The sequence below is a fragment of the Vidua chalybeata genome, chromosome 3 (genome assembly GCF_026979565.1).
Source record: "Vidua chalybeata isolate OUT-0048 chromosome 3, bVidCha1 merged haplotype, whole genome shotgun sequence".
Taxonomy (NCBI): domain Eukaryota; kingdom Metazoa; phylum Chordata; class Aves; order Passeriformes; family Viduidae; genus Vidua; species Vidua chalybeata.
In genome coordinates, this window is record NC_071532.1 from 12,550,673 (window position 1) to 12,566,027 (window position 15,355).

The 15,355-nt window shown below is 38.5% G+C and overlaps 1 protein-coding gene across 8 annotated transcripts in view; it reads right to left on the minus strand.

Annotated features, from left to right (window-relative positions):
* LTBP1 (latent transforming growth factor beta binding protein 1) overlaps nt 1-15,355 on the minus strand; it is a 184,395-nt gene that overhangs the window by 38,133 nt on the left and 130,907 nt on the right. For all 8 annotated transcript variants that reach the window (XM_053938697.1, XM_053938699.1, XM_053938701.1 and 5 more), the window contains 4 exons: nt 13,187-13,309; nt 11,033-11,155; nt 6,248-6,370; nt 3,606-3,731 (listed from right to left, as the gene is read on the minus strand). In XM_053938697.1, the coding sequence (XP_053794672.1) occupies nt 3,606-3,731; nt 6,248-6,370; nt 11,033-11,155; nt 13,187-13,309 (495 nt within the window). The remainder of the gene's footprint in view (nt 1-3,605; nt 3,732-6,247; nt 6,371-11,032; nt 11,156-13,186; nt 13,310-15,355) is intronic.

Below are 15,355 nucleotides of genomic sequence, written 5' to 3' on the forward strand. Positions count from 1 at the left end.
GTAAAACAAGGTCATAAACTAAAAAAGCCACAGAAACAAAACTTGTGATTGTAGCAAGTGTCCTCATTCAGTATATAATACAGCCACAGAAGACAGGTTTTTTTTCTAGAAACTACACTCTGAACATCTTTCAGTGCATAGGATATTACAGAGAAGGTCCAAGCACCAAATATTTTTCCTTGTCTAGACAGTTCACTCAAAGGACTCTTTTTTACAGCCGGAAAGGACATTTGTTTCTTTAATCACCCCATAAAAAGTGAGGCTTGTAATCGGCAATTCTCTTGCTACATGGAAACAAAGTCTGGGGAAAAAACTAAATATGAAACTAATGCCCTATGTCTATAGAGTGACTAAAGCAGTTCTCTGTAATTAGAATCTATTTTAGAATCCATTAATCAGTGCTGCCTGCTTTAATCAAAAGGCAAGATGTGTGCAAACTCACGCACACTTTTGTGGAGTTCAACACTGTGCTCCTGTTTTCTGACTACTTGAACAAGCTGAAGGCAACCTCAAGCATGATATTTAAATCTCACTGAAATCTACTTAACATAGCAATATGTCTGGAAGAGGAACTGGTTCCTAAGACAGGTCTGTAAAGTGATTAGAGAAGCAGAGCTCTGATTCTGAAACTTCCAGGGCTACCCATAACATGCATACATAAAAAGGAAGAAGCAGAGGTCAGAGAGCACTGGTGGGATGAATAAGTTTTTTTGGACTGCCTGTTGCAGTAGTGAGATACATATGGGATGGGACATGGAGACAGAAGAGGTGCTTGAGGCAGGGTATTGACTTAAACATCAGAGAACCTCTAACTTGAGGTTTTGCCAACATATTTGACTAGCAGCCAGCTGGGTAAAACACCATCTTTACATGAACCCCAGAGAGCTCCACAAGGAACTAAGGAGCACTCTGAGAGCCTGCAGTTCAGAGAGCCCAGTGCAATCAGATTTCTGAGCCCAGGGCCAGGCTGCAGTGGAATGTCACTGCTGCAACAAAAGTTTGTCCACACCTTGGAAGAAGATACAGTTTCCACAGTTGTTCAGTTTACTTTGGCCAATGGCCAAAAAACCTCCATACCAGAACTAAACCACATGAGGTTCTTAAATGTTTTATGCTGTTGTTGTTTCAAACTTCAAAAAATCCCAAGTCAAACTCATACAAAAAAAAAGTCTGGAGATATGGAAAATCTGCTCCCCAGGTACAGAGAGGTGTGTGAATCCAGGAAAATTTTCTCAGGTTCTTCCTCTGATGGTATAAACAGTTATTCTCACTGACTTACCTAGAATTAAATTCACAGAGACACTTAGTGTAAAGAACAGTAGCTCCTGCGGCTGGAAGCCACATGCTTTCTCAGTACCTGGAATGTCACACATTCCTTTTGTTCCATCTTGCCTTTTAGCATGAAGCAGACACCACTACAAATATTGACACTGATGCCATCAGTGCTCCCTTAAAATGAGTTTTTTCAAAACTATGGAGTTGTTTTTATTAAAATGACAGAATGGAGAAACTAATTGTGGTGGAAAAGGAGTGCTGCTGTTTCAGAGACTAGAAGTACCCTTGCTTCGCCAAGTTATTAAAATACTTTTCCAAGTGCTGAATATAAAGTCTGATCTGTATTCCATACACAACACCAGTTACTTGTGAAGCATGCTCAACTGGTTTTGTACTTGTTTTATTCTTCATTAAAAAGTTCCAAAACGAGTCACAATCCTGGAAATAAGATCTTGTGACTTCATCTTTTTCTATTTAGTAAAAGTTTGGCTTTTTTGTTCTAATGGAGATTAACTTTGTATTACTTCATCATATATGATAGCAACCTTTCCCTGGAAACTGCTATTTCATTAAATGTCAGAGATGCAGAGGAGCTCATTGTTTCTGGTACATCTCCTAACAGTAGATGCCAATGACTTTGGATTTTTTTAAACTTGTGTTCCTTTTTTTTTTTTTTTTTTTTTTTAATTTCTGGGTTAATAAGTGTTCTTCTAGCTTCATTTTGAAATGAAGTGTTTGGCTTCTACAAAGAGAAGGCTGTATTCTTCTCTAGCACTTTCCCCCCCCTCTTTTATAGCTATGCTCAAGAATGAGGCAAAACACCTGCTACTACTTTTCTTGCAGAGCAATTGAAGATATGTGGCCATATCCTTCCTGAACTCTGGGTGAAATGTATACATGCTGATGAAAAAGTCCACGAACATGCTTTGGAATTATCCCCATTATTTCAAATCATAAAATACTGCCTCCCCCATGAATCAGTGGAGTTATCCAGATTCGCTCTCTCTAGCCTACCTGACCAGGCTTTTGTCTTGGCAGTAAGAGAATATTTCTTTCAACTTATGCCATGATTACAAAATGAAGTAAATGTTTAGAGAGAAAAAAGCACTAAAGAACACTGGAAATTTTTTTTATAATTATCAATAATAATTAAAACACAAGTGGTATGTTTGATGTTATGCTATATCTAAATATACAGCACTTATTCCCTGACATCAAGCGTAGCAGTGTTCCTGCCAGCACAAGTATTTCATTTCATAAGAGATCCCATTACTAAATACATGGCAGGTTATATGCCAGCTTCAGTAATAAAACTGTAATGCTCATTTTCCTCTGGTATAAGCAGGGAGAAGTTCACAAGTTTCAGTTACTTCACCCACCAAAGGACAACATTTTCACTATAGTTCACTAAGTGAACCATGAGAAGAATTGGCCTGTGAAAAACAATCACATATGGATTTACTGGCCGATAATCTGGGAGAGAGAACAGTTGCTTACTTCTTGGGTGCTTAAGATCCACTACCTATTGGTTCTAACACTGAACTATCATCTGCTCAGTGCTTCTCCTCAGCATGCATCCAGCTGAAATACTACCATATAATTTTTTCCCCTTCTGAACTTTTCTCACAAGCCTTACTGTCTTGAACACCCCTCTTAACCACAAGAATAGCCATTCTTAATCTAGTTAGGGGAGTGTTTATTTTCTATCAGCAACACTGATTTCACAAAGCCACATACCTTCTTGGTATCACTGAGCACAAGTGTCCTGTTTTAAATTCAGTGCAGGAGAGCAAATGTGTGTATGTGATTAGCAACAGGATATATTCTCATGACATAGCAATGTAAAAAACATAGTTACCCTAAATTCCAGGCTCCCAGTTGATGTTTCTATAAAGATCTAATTACTGCTATTTACTCAATTTCTGCCATTTCAAAATGCCTGAAGTTCTATAATAGAACTACTGGATTGCACTACAACTTCTCACTAGTTATTCTCTGCTGTTTAATCTGTATATTTTAAATAAAAGTTTGGACAAGCAACATTCTGTTGTCTTCCACACAGCAATGAGAACATTCAGGTACCTCAGGCTTGCTGATAAAGCACTTAAGCTTCAAATTAGATAATCCTAAATATTCATGTGTGTCTTACCCACAGAAACTTATCAGAAGCCGGAGTTCCAAGCACACTTTGCACATCATCTATTTGCGAGAAAAAGAACAAAGGGCCCTTAAGTGGCAGATTTTAGAGTTAGTAGGGACTGGCTGACTATTTTTCTCACCCTCCTAATAACAGCAAATCAATGGGAATGAATGATTATAACTTGTCTCACCTTCGCATGTTCGGCCATTTGCAGACACAGAAAAGCCCCGCTCACATATGCACTGGTAGGAACCATCCGTGTTTAGACACTCTCCGTGTGGTGAACAGAGGTCAGATCTCTCACATTCATTGATATCTGAAAGCACAGAGATATTAAGAGCTTTGCATATCATTACAGCCTTAATATTAAGCCTAAATTCAATTAACCTTAAAAGCAGCTTCTATTTCCACTGGCTATGTAAACAGCTGTGTGAACGGCTCGTATTCCAGAGTAACCAAATCTCCTGGGATCCTTCTTAAACTCTGCAAAGATGTCAATATGTTCTGCTGCATCATAGTGTTGCTACATCACTCTGTGATGAGGATGAGCAGAGAGTGATTTGTGGGAAACCAGCATAAGCACCACCCTAGCCAACATTTCCTCTGTGTTACAGGTATTCTCAGCCCCATCTCACTGCTGTTTGATGGCTGCACACTGGTCAACTTGGGTATTTGACTCCACGTGTTACTAGCAGGTTTGGAGCTGCATCTTTCCCAGAAGGCTGATTTTATAGAATTTAAAGCCAAATGCTCTTTTTTTGCTGATGGGGAGTGGGAATGATCCCAAAAGATAGCTATATAAGAGCTTATCATAGTCTCTTTTGTTTGGCTCTATTTTTAACTTAGAAAGCATTTTTTCAAACTTATGAATCTGAAAAACAAGTATTTCCTTTTGTTTGATGTCTCATGTTAGCAATCAAATCTGCCCTCAAAACTTAAGAACTTTATTATTTCATTAAGGTACTACCACTTTTATATCAATTATCATTCATGTTGTAATTGTACTTGTATTTTTTACTTTACAAAAACCCATTAGGAAGTATTCAGTACCATGCTGAGATCAAACACAAATTTAAAACAAAACTTACCCATGAGGCTTATTCATCCCTTATCTAAACAGTAGAATTTCTCATTCTTAACTATACCTTTTGTTGCTTACAGCCATCCAGAATGTATCAAAGTAGCCAGCAATTTTGATACACTAGAGAAATTATGGTTTCAATATCATTGTCTCAAGACCATGATATTCATGATAGAATTTTCTCTAGCTACAAACAGATTCTAGCCTGTGTGTAAACCTTCCAACCAGTCCTGAAATCATGGCCATAAGAGGAAAGAAAAGAGGCAGGCAGCTCGGGGAAGTTGTATCTGCATGAGGTGCCTAAGGAAAACTAAGTGCACGGTGGTGAACACACCACCTACATATATAAAGCTTTCTCTGAATTCATAGGAAATGCAAACCAACAACTACTTCCTGAAGCCCCCTGAAAGTTAGGAATGGTGGGAGATCAGCAACAAGGACAAGGACAGTATTGTACCTCCTCGTACTGTACTCAAGATTTAGCTGTCTTAAAACTGCCAGGAAAATACTGGAAACTGAAACAGCTGATTACACAAGGTAGAATGATGTATTAAAATACAGGAAAACAAAAAAAGCAGTGTTAAGGAAATTGAGTATAATACCTCTGAAAGAGCAAACTGCAGTTCCTCATGTTTTGGAGTCTTTTCAACTTTCTCCTTACCAAGACGCATATCCCTAACTTCTAGTCTAGTCCAGATTCAACTTGCAGACACTGCACTCTGTGATAAATTTGCCAGTTTAATTCAATAGCTCTCTGTTTGGACTGTCTGTCCCTTAGCTGGCTCATAAGTGCTTTCAGTTTTGTTATATTTATCCATTTAAAATATGAGGCATATATCTACTACTTTAGATGGCAAAGTGAAGAGATTAGAGGGGTATCAAAGCTACCATTGATTTCAACTTGTGGTCAATTCTCTTTTGTCTGCTAAAGCAAGGTGTAATACAGCATTTCTGTATGCTCAATGCAACATTTTTTGAATTAGAAAGCAGTCACATAGAATACTCAGAACTTTTACAGGGAATTTAGTATTTGTTACAGAAGATTTTCAATGTGGATGAGCTGGAATCCAGTTTCTCAGCTCAAGTCTAAACTGTGCATAAGTGAGCAGTCAAAGCCAAATCCAGTGTTCTGGTCCTTCAGCCATTTAGAACATGCTCATGTTATCACTTTCCAGATCTAATACCATGGTTTCTGTCTCACAAAAATGGTGGGCAAAAGTGATGAGGCATGCCTGGGTATTGCGCCAACATGAAGATGGGATTGTTCAGAACTAAAACCTGGGAAGTGTTTTCCTGGGTTTAGAAATGCTGACTCAGATAACATATTCTCTTCCTCCCCACCCATCCTCCACAAAGTACTGCAAGTTTTTTAAAGAGGTGATATTTAATGTGACTTGATCCTAACAATGCAGCTCTTGTTACATCTCTGATTCACAATACATAGAAAGTTCTGTCAAAATAAATGTTTTTTTTTTTTGGGGAAAAAAGCAGCACTGTATCTCTGTTAGTTCTAACACAGATTCTCTTTCAAGTTATGAAGGCTGAGACTTCAGCCTCTTGAAGTAATTTCTCAGCATATATTTACAGAGAGAATAGAATGAATGATAATAGAAAATAAGAAGAGTAAGAAAGTACTACAAATGATAAATGAGTTTCTCTTCCTTAGCATGATCTGTGACTATCACAAGTTACACTTACAAGCCTGCACATTTATAATAATGATCCAGGGCTTTTTTACACCTATTCCATACCTTGACATCCCCTATTCGCTATCTGCTGGAAACCATCCGGACAAGTGCATTTGTAAGACCCTTCAGTATTTATGCAGCTTCCTCTTAGGCAAACATTGCTGTCTTGAAGGCATTCATCAACATCTGAAATAAAAAGGCAAGCAAATTATTAGATGATGTAAAAACTGATGAAACTTTTAATAGTTTCAACTTAACTTGAAGCAACTGTGTGCATACATGGAAATCAAGTTTACTACGCTCTAGGATTCTTTGTTATTTTCCTTTCATCATGTCATCAAACTTCTCATATTTCTAGAGGGCTTTGAAACTTGAGTTTGTATGTAATTTATTCCTAGCAAATATAACTCATCTGCATCTTTCACAAAAGCACATCATAACATGCAGTAATGCAGTTAAAAAGAAATCCAAGCAGCTGCACATTCAGAAGACAGACACAAAAAATACCTTCAAATGCAAATTTAAAATAGTCTTCTTTGGACATGTTTAAACCTCCACACAGAAATCCCTGAGCTGGAAGTGACCTGACTCAGGCATCCCCCTGAGAGCGGGCGAGCCCAAGCACAGCTGGTGTGTCACACCAGACGGGATGTGCCTGGGGAGACTGCTCACACAACAGCCACGTGGGACAGGGACCACACCGTGGGCACTGCTGTGCTAATGGGTGGCTTTTCATGCAGTTCATGAGATGCAACACAGCCATTTCACAGGCTTCTAGCAGCTGGGTCATGCAGCTGAATGGCTGCTTTTGCACAGTGCTGCACCCCAGCCATAAATCCAGTTGCAGAGTCCTGGCACACAGAATCTTGTTTCCCAGCTGCCTATACACCATGTTCATTCAGAATGTACAGCCCTGTACATTCTGCCCTAGTGTCTGGATATCCATGGGATAAATGGCTGACACACAGCAGGGAAAGTTTCAGGATACAAACTAGACACAAGATAATAAAACATTTCAAGAACAGGAGACTAGCATTGTCTCCACCTAAAGTCTTTTCTTCCAGTTGTCTTTCATAGGGCTTAAAGGCAGCCCAGTGGAGGAAACAGAGTACAGCTACTATGGGCACAGGATTAAGTCAGCAAGTGCCGACATTCCAGTGATATTATACAGTTTTGGTTTCACTGCAGCTAAAGATCACAAGGTATTTGGTGCCTGTGCCTCTAAGTTTTAAAAGCAAACAGAAAGTGAGAGGTTGAATTTAAAAAACTGTCTCATAAGCAACTTCCCTCAGCCTCCACAGAGCCCTACCTAATAATCTACCCAGTCTATTGCTTTGATAATAGCTTTGAAAAACAGTAATCAAAGACTTTTCCCAGTACCTTTGATTATTCTGATTTTTTAAATGTGGATTTTAGCTGATTAGAATTGTAACTTTTTCCTTTGCTGCAGGAATGAATAACAATTGTAATTAAAAAGAGGACATGACCTCATTTCTACATTTATCTTTGGAAGCCCACGCTATATCATTCTCCTTGGCATTTATTCTATTTAATAAAAGTAAGAAATAGGGATAGCTTTCTTACACAAATGAATACTATTGAAGATAAAATTGCGCTTAATGTTGACAAAGTTGTGACCTTTAGATAACCACATGTTTTATAACCATTTTCAACTATGAAATAAGTTGTGGCTTATTTAAAAAGCAATTAATTTTGACTAGGAGCATGAGAAAAATTAATGACTCCCTTGTGTTAAGTTAATGCCAAGTCTCACAACAAGAAGATGTCTTCTGCCAAATTCAGTAAAAATGCATTATTTTCCATATAGGATGCGAATCTCTCTCTCTCTGATGCAACTCTTTACAGACCCTGTGAGTGCTGCATGAGAATCCCCAGAAAAATCAGAGGCAGTAACTCATGCTTGAGGCATTCAATGCTTTTCACCACCCTTTACACATGCATGTTTTGAACATTTTGGATAGCAAAATCTCTGAAAGTTCTAGAAGACCACTGGACACATATGCTTCAGACTTCCTTCCAGTAATGCAGGTTCTTTGAGATGTACAGTCTGTACTTAAGTCCTGCTGGCACATATTCCCACTCCCTGTTGGTTAAGACAAGGCCTCACAAGTGCCCTCACACTTCATGTTCTCTCTTATTCAGGGCAACAACAAGAGAAAGTCTCAATGTCACTTCACTTCAAGAACAAGACGCTGAATGACAGATTAAGGCAGAAGATAAAGGTGCGTGTGGGTGTGTATCTTGAAGATATACATGTATACTCATATACATTGATGTATGCAAGTTATTTGCAAATAACTTCTATTCTTACACAAGTAAAACACTGCACGAGGGCTTCCAGACAAAAACTTCAGCCGGGGAGTTGCAAAAAGCACAGCTGAAAATGAGCACAGCATAATTCTGCTGAATTCTCCAATACCCCTAGAAGTTTTCAGAAGTTATAATTATCATACCAGCAAAATGCTTCTTGCATGCAATATCTTTAAGAAAATGTCTGCACCAGAAGAAAACCTAATTAAACAAACACGTTTCTTGCAAGTGGTTTGCTAATCACATTTGTTTTACAGCATCATACATTTTTTTGGTATCCTCTGATGTGACAAATGTCCATACCTGGCTCTTTGAGAAACTGGAGAATATTTGAACCACTTTGTTCTTTCCAGACAATTGTGCTGTGCTATGCTCACAGTTTTTGTCTGCTTACTCTGTGAAGTGTTATAAAACATTCATGTAAATAGGCTAATCCAAAAATCAGAGGCCATTATGTGGAGAAACACTGGATGTCTTCTTAAGGTGATTTTCTCTTTAGTTTCCAAGGAACAAAAAGCAGTCTATAATATCCTGTACTTCAGAAAATTTTGAAGGGATATAATGAAAGCACAGAAGAACTTCTTCCACTTCAAGAGATTAATTTTTTTTGCAGGACTTGCAATATTTACAGAAGTCTTCAGTGAACAAAACGTGGCTACAGAAATTAACCACTCTGTCACTGGGTGGAGAAGCTGTAAATTTGGTTACAGACTTTTAAATTAGACAAAGATCCTGGGGTAAGGGAATGGTTTTACCCTTTTTCCTTTTTTGATACAATCCCTCTTCTTTTGCCTTGAAAATATCTGAAAATATTTTGTCTTGAAAACTGCCTTTGAGCAGGATCAAGAAAGAGTTAAAGATAAAGCATGGACCTATCCTGACAGGCCAGGTGATGGAGAGCTGCAACAGCTACCATGACTTCTTGGGCTGTTTGAAATGCACCAAAGCAGTCTGAAGAGAAGTTTGAAATCTCGTCTGAAGTCTACTCAGAGCAAGTCAGATGAGCAGTTGTCAGGAACGATACCATATTATCAGTTCTGTCTTTGGGAGGCAGAAAGACCTGTGATCCATTACACCACATTTTTCTTTGATTCTTGACAGAGTATCTCCACATCTGTTGCAATTCGTGAAGATCTTGAAGCCAGATGAGAGAAAAATTATTTGACGCAAATTTCTAGTGCATTGCATCATCAGCCCACATTTCTTGAAGCTGATGCAAGAGATGCTGGTACTCAGCATGAATGATGAGAAGACTCTGTTAAGTTCTTCCATTAACATATTCTCCAAATAGCTCAGGACCAAAGAGTATCAGTGTGCTGAGGAGATTTTATAAGATATCCTTATTCTTTGTTGATGAGAACTTCAAGAGATGCTGTCACTCATGGAATGTGGACAATCCAATATAATCAGTTATGATAAAGTCTGTTACAAGTCTGTCTTGAGAAAACAGCATTTGGTTAGCCCAGGGGCAACTGCCTGCATCACTTGAAGAGGAGGATTCCTGACCTATTGCTGTGAGGGAGAAGGTGAGAACTGCCTTCCAAGTGCTGTGTGGAGGATAACCTAGCAGCAGAACACTATTTGGTAGAACAGCTGTAAGAAGCTGTATCTTGCAAGGTATCAGCATTTACAGAAAGCACACCAGAGACCAAAAAGCTTTCATAAGCTAATGCCACATGTACGGTGAGACCTTAACAAAGAGCTACTTCTCCCTGCTAGTGTGAAATAAGAAAGCAATTGAGGTAGAATCTTTCCTGGAGCTTGCTAGTAAGTAATCTTACATTCTCAAGGTGACCATGAGTAGTGCATCAGATGGTATAGCCAGCAACAGAGAAGAGGGAGTAGCTTTGAAATGCTTCATTAGAAAAAAATATCAGTTTGCCAATTACTGGACAATTAAATTGCTTTACTTGAGAGATAAAAGAATGGCTTTTTTCTGTAACACAACATTTCTCACTACATGTATTGTACATCTTCCACTTCTTACTTTTGTTTTTGCAAGCTCAGTACCTAGACTGCATTTTGAGACAGTGCAAGCTGTGAGCTCCAGTAGATCCTGTTGGAACTTGTCATCTACTAAATACTTTCTCTTGCCAGTGCACATGTGTGATTGTGGTGGCTGGCTGCAGGTTCCCAAAACCAGCTGGAGAAGAAGTTATAACTAGCAGGCCCCCATGAGAATAGTGTAAACTGGCTTTTGTAATACAGAGTCTCTGTGTCAGAACTTAAACAACAAGGTTTGGAAAGGCTGACTTGTTCTCAGTAATAATGTCAACTGGTCATCCAATCTTACTGTTGGAAGCACCATCTTTTTGTATGTGGAAAGATGACAGGGACTATTTCTAAGAAGCCATTAAATATGCGGTTGTGTTGGTGGGAACAAATGGTTGGCAGTGTACAGAAAGAAAGAGAGGCAACATATATTTCTACTCCACTCTTGAGAGTTTACTCCTATAGCTGAAATAATCAAGATCTTATTGAAAAAAATTAGTCAGTAGCTGAAGTCCTTAAGCTTACCTTCACACTGATCTCCAGTAGATGACAATGAGTAGCCTTGGCTACAGATACATCTGAAAGATCCTTCTGTGTTCCTGCAGCGTCCATTCGTACAGACTGACCGCTGCTGGCATTCGTTAATATCTGCAGCAGCAGAGACAGTGAAACTGTTACACGTCTGAAAATACTCATCAAATGGTACAAAGACCAAGTCTGAACAAAACAGCAAAGCACAGTATCAATATCCAGACCTGCTTAACTTGTTTGTATTTATTAAATACAGTCAGTCAATGTAATGCATAAAATTATATGAAACTGCAAACCGTGTGTTTTCCTTGAGATGACTGTGTTCAACATTCTCTCCTGTAACAACAATTTATCCCTCATGCACAACTGGGTACACACAGACACACACACATGCTGCCTGAGAGCTGCTTTTGTTTCTGTTGTATCTGGCAGAGGTAACACGTCAGCCACTCCAGTGAATCAGCAAAACCCACAAAATACTTTCCAGCAGGATCACCACCTTTTAACAGGGTGTGGTTTTCAGATACACACTGACAGGCTAATCCCCTATTAAGTTAAGGCTCCTTAAAATTCTTGCCTTGTAGCAGTATTAATCATCTAACAGTGTGGAAATGTCTCTTTGCTTCCACAACACTGCTAATCCCTCTGTGCTTCAGTTCTCGTAAACTGGGGTCAGCCTGAGCTAACAGATGGATTTGAACATCAAACTTAAATTTTTCTATGGAAAACTCAAAATATTGGAGGCGAGTGGCACTTTGAATTCAGAACATAGCACATGCCTTGTTTGAGCTAGGAAGCCTATTTTCTCTCTGTTATTTGTGAAATATTAAGAAGCAGTATTTAAATTGACATGGCGAGTTCTTGGTCATTTCTAGCATTTTGGCACAGCTGAATGTCTTTCTGGAAATACACTTCAATTCAAACAGGAGAATGTTACTCAATGAGGTTTTTCAGGTCTGTGTTATGGCTGTACAGTCTGACCTCTTAAGTAACGGTTCCTTGCAACCACAGAAGTTTAGAATTTAAGGATCACTGAAATCTGTGGGGCTCCATGAAGCAGCTGGGCATGTGTACGGGTCCTTACTTTAGAAGGGTGCACTTTAAGAAGAACAGTCTGCACATGCCAGCTCAGCTTGGCAAGGGCTCTTTTCCATGAAAGGCTCAGAGGAAGCAGTCAAATTTTGTCTACATATTTTCCCCAAGATCAGTCTGCTGTGTGTCCTGAACAGCACATTTAACTCACTCAAGACACTTAACTTACACTGATGTTTTGTTTCAAACTTCCTGACAAATTTATATGAACGATCATTTAGTTTTACTGTATTATTTTTAGCACTCAGAAGTCTGAAAGTGTTTGGTGCTGTACAGAGACACTTAGGGAAGGCTGAGGGAAAGGAAAAAGAAAGAAATCCAACATCTGACAAGAAACATGTAGGTTTCTGTGCACTTCCACAGTCTGGAGACACTGTCCCAGATTTTCACCATTAGGGAAAAGTTTCAAGTACCCTCTAGTTAAGGAGAGGAATATTCATACCTCCTCTACATGCTCTAGGTTCTCCGTCAGACTACTTCACTCTAACTTTAGACCTAATTTTGTTCCACTGGAGCAGTCCTGATGGGAATTTTAGATGTGGAAGAAATGGGGAAACTGACACTTTGGAGGTACAGGAACCGTTCCTAGAAATATACCACCAAGCTCTCTCTCTCTCAGTGTACTACTGGAAATACAGAGACACCAGTGCAGGCAGGGTTAACTGCTCAGTGGTAACTGACACTGCTGGGTTCCAAAGGGGAGTAGCCTAGGCTTTTTGATTCTGCTCACCCACATGGTAGAAAAGAAAAAGATAGAAAGAAAAGCAAAAGCCACTGTCCTTAAACCTCTGAAATGCCAGATATGCCATGGATTTTGCAAAAATTCCAGTTTAGTAATACAAATACTACTACATGTTCTTGATTGGCTTTATAACATATGTCAAGATCTACAATGTGATCACAGAAACCATAACATGGAAATATACATTCTTACATTTCTGTGTTTTTAGCATCAGTGTTGTACATTTAAAAGCAAGATTAAAAAAAAAAAAAGATGAAAAATATTATCTAAAAGGTAAGTGCAACCTTATGAATTTTTATAATATTCTTTCTTACCTTCACACTGATCCTTTGATGCAGAGAGTTTGAAACCCTGGGCACAAAAACACCTGAAGGATCCCTCTGTATTTTCACAGCGTCCATTTGTACAGTGATTGCCATACTGACATTCATTTATATCTGTGAATAGAAAGTGAAAGAAATTAACTGGGGTATAAATTAACTGTTGAGCTTGGGAATATATTCAAATTATATCATAAGCATGATTATTATTCCTGAGGAATTTATTTCAATGGGATTTTAGCACTTCATGCAGGTCCCTTTGTAAGGCTACTCTACATACTCATCAAGGAACTTAACTGGATTGTGCAAAATCTTTCTTCCTAGTCACAAACCATCCTTTCTTTAGAAGGTCTTGAAAGCAGCTTTTATTTCCTATAAGCTATCCCATAGACATCTACTTGCATCCTTCTCTGAAAGGTATTAATTAGATGGGTCACTTTCTTTAGCCAACATGAAAATTGCTGTGTTGCTACTTAACAGTAATTTTCAAGAATTCCTTCTGAATGCAATTTGTATAAATCAACAAGGCAAAAAGCAAACATAAAAATAAAATAAGAAACATATTTTGCTATAAATCCAGCCAGAATTAGTTCTGTATTCTAAAATAACAGTTACCGGTCTTCCTCTAGCAGTGGTTTTCAAATAAAAAAACAATTAGTTTTCAAATTTTATTTCTTTATTTTGGGGTTGCAGTAGTCACCACATGTCCTTGTTTTATGGAAAAATGCTCTATTTTTTTTATCTTCACTGATGAAGGAAAAGAACTACCCTTTCTTTGTTTTTATGTGCCAGAAATCATATTACTGCCAATTATCTTGTCTTTTGCCACCACAAAGCACACAAAACCCATCAGCATAAAAAAAGCACACAAAACTCATCAGCTAATTATTTGATGCACTTGAGCCATTTAGACAGCTGTAGCACAGGGAGAGCTGGAAGATTCAACACCTTTAAATCATCACCATAACCCTTATTAGCTATTGTAAATACGTGCAGTAACTATTTTCCTCACATGTATTTAGAGGCATGACTCTTTACAAGCTCCTGTACCACCTGCCTTTGTTAAAGGCCATCTTTCCCCCAGACACAAACGAAATCACCATTATCATCCACATTCCCAGTGACCTACAACTCTCAGTTCCTCACTTGAGCCCCTAGATCTATAAATAAGATGCCCTGCTGCAGCCTGGCCAAGAAGAAGTGACATCCTCAGAGAGATGACAGCACAGATCCACACGTGCTGTGCTATGGCATTCAGTAGGTTTAACTCCTTATTCCTTTCTCCAAGGCTTATTTCTCAGCTCACTACTGTTGCAAAATGTGCTTGCTCTACAAAACACAATCTTTGCTCTCAGCGTACATGACCGATGCTCTAACTGAAGAATCTGTTCAAACACAAAGAATCCAATTCAAGCACACAAATTTCCAACCAAACAACAAAACTGCTTCTTACAGATTCATTTTCATCTCCAAGCTGCTTGAGAAAGAAACCTGGAATACTATATCTGATTTTTGCATGGGATTCAAAGATCAAGAAACTTCCCCATAAAGCCAACAGAAAAGCCAGGAACAGAATTTAAATCTTTAGAGATGAAATCCAGAATTATAACTGATTCTGTTGGTGCTCCATACAGTAGGGCTAGAGGTATTTGGATTAGCTCTGGTTACCTTTGTATTAGTTTTGGTATCTTCTAACAGGATCCTTAAAACTGTACAATTTGAATATTGATAGTTAACCATGCAGCTTCAAAACCCACCACAGTGATATCCACAAGGATGAAGTGATCTAGAAAGTTTTGTCAACCTATTTCTTAAATTTTTTCATCAATACAGAGAAGTGTGCTCTAGATACATCATGATATACGAATTTATTTGAATGCAAAAATGTGCAGAGAGAAAAATGGAATAAAAATGAATCAGTGTTTGAAAGTAAACTTAAAAACCAATTATTTCAAATAGTCCCTGTACAACACAAATGCACTCAGGGACATGGGACAGTGACAATTTCAAGACAATGAGGAGGCAGGCTCTGCAGGTGTCCTTTTCCATTTCTTCCAACACACATTGAACATTCCCACCTAAACTCCAATTCAATATAGTCTACCCAAGTTTGAAGTGAACTGATTGACTTGGCTTAATGAAACAGAAATGGCTATGTTCCTG